The 8261-nt window shown below is 38.1% G+C and overlaps 1 protein-coding gene across 3 annotated transcripts; it reads left to right on the forward strand.

Annotated features, from left to right (window-relative positions):
* The first annotated feature begins 771 nt into the window (after positions 1-771).
* Positions 772-7542, forward strand: LOC122022573 (AT-hook motif nuclear-localized protein 7-like). 3 transcript variants are annotated; one of them, XM_042580603.1, is made up of 6 exons: positions 1130-1313; positions 1394-1885; positions 1967-2031; positions 2113-2244; positions 3131-3292; positions 6931-7542. In XM_042580603.1, exons 1-6 carry the CDS (start codon positions 1286-1288, stop codon positions 7234-7236), a joined length of 1185 nt encoding a protein of 394 aa, XP_042436537.1. In that variant the 5' UTR covers positions 1130-1285; the 3' UTR covers positions 7237-7542. The 3 variants fall into 3 exon arrangements, with proteins under 3 accessions (XP_042436538.1, XP_042436537.1, XP_042436536.1); XM_042580602.1 differs by having other exon boundaries at positions 1132-1313; positions 1964-2031; positions 6931-7541; XM_042580604.1 differs by lacking the exon at positions 1130-1313 and adding an exon at positions 772-1123 and having other exon boundaries at positions 1394-2031.
* Positions 7543-8261: the final 719 nt, after the last annotated feature.

An 8261-nucleotide genomic window follows, 5' to 3' on the forward strand; every position in this document is an offset into this window, starting at 1 on the left:
ATATATATTTTTTATTTTTTATTTTTTTTAAATGATGGGCAACTAGTTGGCCCACCAAATCCACAACTCTCCTTAGATGGGGTTGGGTTGGAAATTTCTCAATCCGTCAAGTTGACGGGTCGATCCTCCCCACTCCATCATGAATTGATCCATTTGACAACTCTATTACTCAAGGTGACTTAGCGTGTGTATGTAGGGTGCGTAGGTAACATCACGCAAGGGTTGTTACTTGTGAGCCGCGAAGGCCGTGCGCTGGGCCATATCGAAGGAGAGGCGTTCACAATTGCCAAGAGAAGGACTAGGAAAGAAAGTGATTTTTCATATTTTGATGGATAGAAAAATATACTACCAAACTATACGTGGATGGAATGTCAATTCTTGCTGATTAAGTAAATAATATAAAGAAATATAATTAGAAAAAAATTTCATAATTTTTATTTCCATCTTCCCAATTAAAGAGGCTGAGGGTTTAATATAAAATAAAATTATGTTAAATATAAAGGTAGTACTTTTAATTGAGTAGCATTAAAAAAATAATTTATTTTAATATATTAGGAAATGTTGTAATAATACTATAACAAAAATATTTTTAAAATGGAAAATAAGTCGAGGCTATATATATATATTTATATTTTTATCCTTGTAATTTATTTATTTATTTATATTTTTAAAAAAATGATATTTAAGGATAGACATTTCCTGAGATTCTTTACATATAATCATTTTTAAAATACCTTAAATTAAATTAATTTCTCTAATTTTCATAAACAGCCGTCGTCACGCCCATCGTTCCTCGTCCTTCCCCGGCAAGCACTCCGACGCCACCCAACTACGCACTCAACACTCGCGCTCCTCCCCGTCGCCGCCGTGATCAATCAAGCGCGAAGGTCGCACACGACGCCACTTGGATCTCTCCCTTTCTCTTCCTCCAGCAAAAGGACGCTGCGGATTCCATCCGCCTTCTCTCATCGCGCGCGTTCAATCGCGAGCGCTTCGGGATTCGCCTCTCTCTTTCTGTCTCTCTCTCCGCCTAATTCCGCTACAGAGGCCGAAGGGTGACGCTGCTAATATATTTATACGCCAGAGCTTTAGCTTTTTGCAGCAAAGCAGAAGTTTGACCGGAGTAAATTAATCCCCTTTTTCTTTTCTTTGTAGAAACAGAGCAATGATGCATTCACTGCGCGCATTTATTTAATTCTCTGGTTTTATGCTTGCCATAATTTCTTTTCCTGTGTTAACCCAAACATGCAGTTAATAATCTCCCGAATTCAATGGAATTTAATGGATGAGTAAAGATTATCCTGCCACTGCCAGTTGCCCATCGCTTTTCCTTCCTAATTTTGGAAAACATATCTCTGCTAAATTCCTCAGGCTCTTCACTGCTCTGTGGCAGGTTCCATCTTTGGCTCTTTGGAAGCAGGTTTTGAAATAGGAGAGGCAGAGGGAGGCAAGGAGCGAGCGAGCTTGCGAGCGAGAAGATCACTCTGTTTCATACGTAGCAGTGTATATTTATGCATGGAAGGTAGGGAGGGTGTTGTGGTGGCAGAGTACGAGGGAGGGGGAGGAAGTGGAAGTGGAAGAGGAGCACAGGATGCTGTGCAAGGAGGATGGGAAGTCACGCCGGCGGCGCCACCGGAAGGGGCTGGCTTTACTATTGAACTGGTTGGAAGCGGAAGTGGCGGCGGCGAAGGCAGCGAGGGAGACCCCGCGGCGGCGAAGAAGAGGGGAAGACCCAGAAAGTACGGCCCCGAAAGCTTGGCTTTGGTGCCGTCTCCCACAGCTGCGTCTGCCTCCCCGTTCTCCCCTGGCTCTGGTTCCTCTGACGGAAGACGGGGTAGAGGGCGGCCACGCGGCACAGGCAGCCGCCAACTCCTTGCGGCTCTCGGTAACAAACAAACCCCCCCAATTGCTTGTTCCCTTGATTTCCTCCTCTCACATTTTTGTTTCTTGTTGGTTTTTGGAGGAGAATGCTTTACTTTCTCAGCTGGAGGGGGCTTTACACCCCATGTCGTCACCATTGCTACAGGGGAGGTAATACATGCCCATTTCGGCATGACCTTCATGGTGTTCTTCCCCTGTTTCTCTGTTTGTGTTAAGCAAATGTTCTTGCAGGATGTTGTTGGAAGAATTCGTTCCTTCTCGGAAAAGGGTCCACGGGCTGTTTGTATACTCTCTGCAAATGGATCTATCTCCAATGCTACCCTGCACCAGCCGGGTTCTTCCGGCGGTACCTTGACATATGAGGTACCTTGCTTCGTCCTCCTCGATCCATTTACACATTTCTATAAACACATGCTGGTGATGTTCTTAAAAGTCTACCTTGCTTCATTCTTGGTTCATACTCAATCTCATACTCAATCTTGCTTTGTTTACATAATTTTATGAACAACAAGTTTAACTTTGCCTCTGGTGATTTGGTTATGGTAGATTGCTTTGTTCTTGGTTAAGTTAGAGAGTTCTCAAGTCTGCACAGAATTTGCCCTTTAATTGATTTATTAATCAAATATGGTTCATAACTCATGCATCATAATCAGATATGCGTCACCGATCATACTGGATCACATGTTGCTATTCCCTTCAAATTCAAATATAGGATTTGAAACCTCGATACCTTTGCTGAATAAGAGATCTATCAGGCTTGTATAGTAACTAATATGTCTAAGCGTTACTGAATCAACACGAGCAACAAAAGCTTTGATACTGTACTCACTAATATGTCTCAAGTGTTATGAAATCTACATAAGTATTAAATGGGGGAATGACCAACTTGTTACCATGTTATACTAACGTCCTTCGGCCGTTGAAAAGTTAAAGCCTTTTAGTAGATTGATATGTTACTTAGACTTGGGTTCGACTGTTCGTTATGGTTAGGGATTGCTTTACATGTAATCAACTAGATTCTCGAGTGCCCTAGTGCCATTGGGATAGATAAAGAGTCCAAGTATTAGAATTTTATAAATTTCTTCACCAACATTGACTTGTTTTGTGGGTGCTTATTGGATGGGTTTAGAATTTGTTTGTGCTGAAACTCCTTGCCCAATTTAGGGATTTGGCGTAGAAGAATAGTCATTCAATTTTGTTTTCAATCGAGTTTGGTGTTTGTTCTAAACTTGATTATACAAATGTGCAGGGTCGATTTGAGATCCTTTCTTTGTCTGGGTCATTCTCAACCACTGCTACTCAGGGTGTGCGGAATAGGACTGGTTTGATAAGTGTATCGCTCGCTGGGCCTGATGGCCGTGTCATTGGCGGAGGAGTTGCTGGTTTGTTGCTCGCTGCTAGTCCAATTCAAGTAAGGAATATTGCTCTCGTTGCTTCTAAACATGCATTATCAGTTATGTGTGTAATTTATGAGCTCTATAACGTCTTGCATGGCCTATCTAAAATTATATATATGGCGTAAGAAGAAATTATAGTCGTAGATACAACTCTTGTTATGCTTCCTAATACACAACCATCATCTTAAAATTTGACACTTTGGCATTTGCATCGATTGCACTTCTCTAAAACTATGTATCAAACATTTCTTTCTAGACTAAAGAATGTCAAAACTCTTAGCCTTTGTTTTCATTTTCATGCCAAAACGAACGACCACAATTTTAAGCCTTCAAAATTAATATCAGACACAATTTTAGGCTTGCAGAGCTTTTAGAGGCCATTTCACATAATGTTCTTATTAGTTGAAGTATACAATTTTTATTTGAGTGGTGAAGTCTTTGCTAGTTTTGTGCTTATATCAGGAATTAGTAGTATCTCATAGTCATGTGTATAATTTGGAATGTACCGAGAAAATATGACATTAAGAAGAATAGGGTTGTTGAATACATCTTCTCTATTAGATTTATATCCCTCATTGATTTACTTATAAGAAATAGTGCTCGACTAAAGAAGCCCATTTGACCAATCCATCACATCGCTAAATGATAGAGTCTCAACCTAAATATGATTCAACTGATGAGAAAAAAAATCTCAACACTTTCTGCAAACTGAGAAGAAGATGGACAATGATTAAGCCACTACAAACAAAAGAGGTTTCTGTGGTTCATGATAATATGCAACTACGCCCCATGGGAAAGGAAGAAGATTTCACTATTCAACACTCCTAAATAGCACAAGCTAGTATAAGTTCTCCCCAATAGTAATGTTTGCTAGAAAAGCAAAACGTTATCACCCGACTCAACAAGATTGGAGACCAAAAAGTTCTAAGAAAGCCACGAGGAGATGCCTAAGAGTAGTCTTCACTCTTCTTTCTTTTCTTCCCAAGAATTTCTCTTACAAGATTAGAATTCCTTAGCTCATAAAAACACCAGAAGGCCTTCTAAATTCCCTTAATTCAAGTAGCTCGCATATTCCATATATCCTCATTTCCGACAAGAAATGACTTAATTCATGTTGGATTAACATTTGATGCAGTAAAACTACTTAGTAGGTCTTTATGGGTCTATAATTGCAAGAACTCAATTCATGGTGATTTTGAATCACCATTCCAACAATAGTTGTATTACTTCATATGCCATTAAACTTGTGTAAAATGGGTTGAACCAGGTAACTTAGAGTTTAACTTAATGGAAAAACAATCAACTATTATAAGCCTATAAATTCCCAACCCTTTTTCCATTTGGGCAATTGATATTATAGTTTTGTTATCACAATAAAAGAAATACATATTAATGTGCTAAAAATGATCTAGTTTTTGAAGTTTTTTTGTAAAATATAACCCATAGGGAACATTAAACAATTAAGACTTTAAGGGTCTATCAAATTATGATTGGGATTTTACCATTCTAGAGACATGTAACCTCAAGTAAGCCCTTCTTCCCATGGTTTAGACTCACCACTTTGGTACTAGAGCAGCTTCATGGGCACAACCATTGTGAAAATCAAGGATTTTGCTAAAAAGTGCTAGAGAACACTCATAGTACATCCACACTCGATAATATGTAAGAAAGAGATCATCATTGCAGATACAATTCATTATAAAGGAAATACAAAAGGTAGCATTTGGTAGTACATAACAAGGATTGGGGTGTCGATCCGTGCCGCTTGAAACGGGCAGTTTTACCGTTCTTGAACAGTAGCATTGATACCCTTTTTGCATGGACACCGAAGAAGCCGCGAGGAGGAAGCGGCCTCATAGGGGCCTCAATGAGGTTGCTGCAACCTCCGTACGACCTCGCGGCAACTTTACAGAGTCCTCGCTAGGCCACGAGATCGTTGCTACCTCATGGAGGCCTCCGCGAAGTTGCAAGGACATGACGACCTCGCTTGGACATAACGTAAGTTTTTTTTTTAAAATTTTTTTTTTGAGGTTTAGTTTTTTATTTTATCATTTTAGGATATTTATAGGGTTGAGTTTAGGATTTAGGGAAGTTAATTTTTTCTTCTTCTAGTAATTGTTTTCTCTCTTTCATCCATTTCTTTTCCTCCTCCATTCGCTTACAAAATAAACAACAAAAAATAAGAACTAAGGAAAAATCTCTTTAAGGATGAAGGTGGAGATGAAGTATTACAAAAAGTTTCTATAGCAATCAAATACTAATGAAAATATTTTTTAATTAATATATTTTATATTTAAAAAAAAAACATAGAGGAATTAGGATTGTCATTAATTAATACATGCTTAGTAGGTTGAGGTTTATATGAAGGCAACATAAAATTAGGATCGTCATTAAAATTGGAAGGAGAGTCTGTTAGAGAAATAAAGCCCAATAAATAAACATGTAAGCAAATGAGAAGGATAAGTGTAGGTATTCCAACATCTCATGTCCATACATCTTCAAAGTGTGTCAAACTCTTATCTCAAGCTTCTATGTCCACGCCTATAGACAACAAAATTAATGGTATGCCATAAAAAGGGTGTATGCCATCCATAATGACTAGGATCACTTTGCCGAGTAGACAAGAGCTCTATGATCTCCATCTACAATTAACCATCTCTATACCCAATCGTCATGGACCACAATATCTCTAGTTGCATGATCTCTAGCTAAGTGACACCCAAGCATCACTAACTCACAACATAACTAGTGTATATGACCTTCAGTTAGGTAGATATTATAACTGCTTCATGTCGCAAGGTCTCATAGTAGTCGTATGATCTTCGGTTAGGTATGACGACTTCAATTGCCACTCACCTAATCTTAGTGCCCTAAAGTCTCTCTCTTTGTAAGCTCTTAGCTTGGAGAACTAACCATTCTCGGTGCATGGCTCTTGACATGCTCTAACTTATTTCAAGTTATAGCTGTGATAGACATACTACCAAGTTTTCTAGTTGGTGTACATGCTTCTTGTGGTCATCACAAGGTAAAATTGACGCTGAAGAATTCTTTGCTTCCTTGATAACAATAAGATAATAGCAAAATTATGTTTCAATAACAAATCTTATTGTTTCATTAGTAATTTGAGCCTCGAATAATGCTTTGATATCACCGCTAAATAAAATGCTTAATCATGATAAATGAGTTATATCCATAAGGAATCTAAAAGTTAGGGGTTCAGCTAGGGCCTTCTAGATGCTCTAAATTCAAGGCTATTACAATACTTAGGATCTAAATACCAGAATATGATAATCACCATGATCATGGCTTAGCGACATGTTCTCTCAGTAGGTTACATGCGAAACTCTCTCTTTCATTTTGTACAAACACCCATCTACGACATCAGGTTCAACACACACACACATTTCATACAACAAGTTGATTACTTATGGAGGAAATATCATGTTGCACTTTACACTTTGGTGGTAGAAACTTCCTTATAGTAATAGCTGAACAACTAAAATTCTGTTTTTGTTTGACCCGTTCCATTTCCCTATTCTAGGCTTGCTTGATTATGTAAGTTATCGGACAGAATTATTTAATCTAGTAACTAGATTTTTTTTCCAAAGAAAAATTGCAGTCTAAACTGATCTCTTTAATGATTTATATCCAGATGATTGTTGGAAGCTTCAAACCAAACACTTTCAAGAATCAACAGGCAAAACCCAGCCAGCCAGCAGAACTTGCAACCTTTCCAGTGATTACAAGTTTAACCGCTGCAAGGCCTATTTCGCAGGCCAACCCCGATGATGACTGCGAGACACCCACCTCATCCTTACATGGACAAAACCGCTCCGAGAACAGTGTGCGCGATCCCATTCTGAGCACTATTCTCCATCAGACCAGCAGTTGGCATGGTCTGCAATCCCCAGACCACAAGCCTTCCCCAGATATTAACATACGTCTACATGGAGAATAGGGCTAAGCTACTTTGGCACTATCACACTCTTCTAACATGATCGATAAGTGACTTATTTTCTCAGATGCTAGGTTAGGGAAAGCTCAGCAGGTTGCTGTCACTCCCAAATGATTGTGATTGTTTTACATGTGGAAGCTTGAGGATACTCGCATTTGTTTGGGGATTTCGTTTGGCTGTAAGCTGTACTCCTGATTGATTATTTTGAATTTTGTGTTGTTTCTTCATGTTTACCTATATCTCAATCTGTTGAACATCACCTTCTTGTGATATTCTATGTCATTGTAACTCCTTTGCAAACATCACATAGCAATCCAAAGTATTCATACCACATCAACTTTAACAAACATGAAGTGATATCCACCAATAGTTGTTTGGTCTAGTGGTAAATAAGTTAGATTTGATGAATTCCCCGCTAATATATGAGTATTTGAATTCAAAATATCCATATATAAAATATGTACAAAAAGAAAAGAATACATAAAACTCTTGCTCGAAGAAAAATGGCTTAAGTGAATCTACAATGGACTGGGTCAACAATACAACAATAAAAGAAGATGAGGTAGATTCATAAAGACTTTATAATTTGCTTTGGGAGCAATGAGGGAGGGCATTACAAGAATAGATGTTCACATAGCAAGAAAGAGGCAAGGAAGGTAAATCCTCAATTTGGTGATTTGAAATATTTTTCTACTAACTTGAGTTGTAGGATTGTGGAAGCAAAGAAGAATAAGAACCATATCATTTGATTCACATGCCGGGAGAGAAGTCACTATAGTACCAAATAACTAAAGAAGAAGGTAGTGAAGGAGAGGAAGGAGTCGAAGAAATTTGGAGGGATCGAATCAAGAAGGAGGTCCAAAGGTGAAAGAGAAGATATCTCCTAATTTGATTTTCAATTCAAATTTTAAATTCAAGCATAGGAGTAATTTTTATATTCTATTACCTATATATAATTTTGATTTTAAATATCATGATAGAACTAGGATTAGCTTTCATGATAACTTTAGAAAAAAAAATCACAATAT

This window comes from Zingiber officinale, chromosome 9B (assembly GCF_018446385.1).
Source record: "Zingiber officinale cultivar Zhangliang chromosome 9B, Zo_v1.1, whole genome shotgun sequence".
NCBI classification, from domain to species: Eukaryota; Viridiplantae; Streptophyta; class Magnoliopsida; order Zingiberales; family Zingiberaceae; genus Zingiber; species Zingiber officinale.

Excerpts from the sequence above, each read along its gene's own strand:
- LOC122022573 (XM_042580602.1), top strand. The coding sequence starts at position 1,286 with ATGAGTAAAGATTATCCTGCCACTGCCA. Across the intron at positions 1,886-1,963 it reads CCAACTCCTTGCGGCTCTCG|GAGAATGCTTTACTTTCTCA; the intron begins GTAACAAACAAA and ends TGGTTTTTGGAG. Across the intron at positions 3,293-6,930 it reads TCGCTGCTAGTCCAATTCAA|ATGATTGTTGGAAGCTTCAA; the intron begins GTAAGGAATATT and ends ATTTATATCCAG.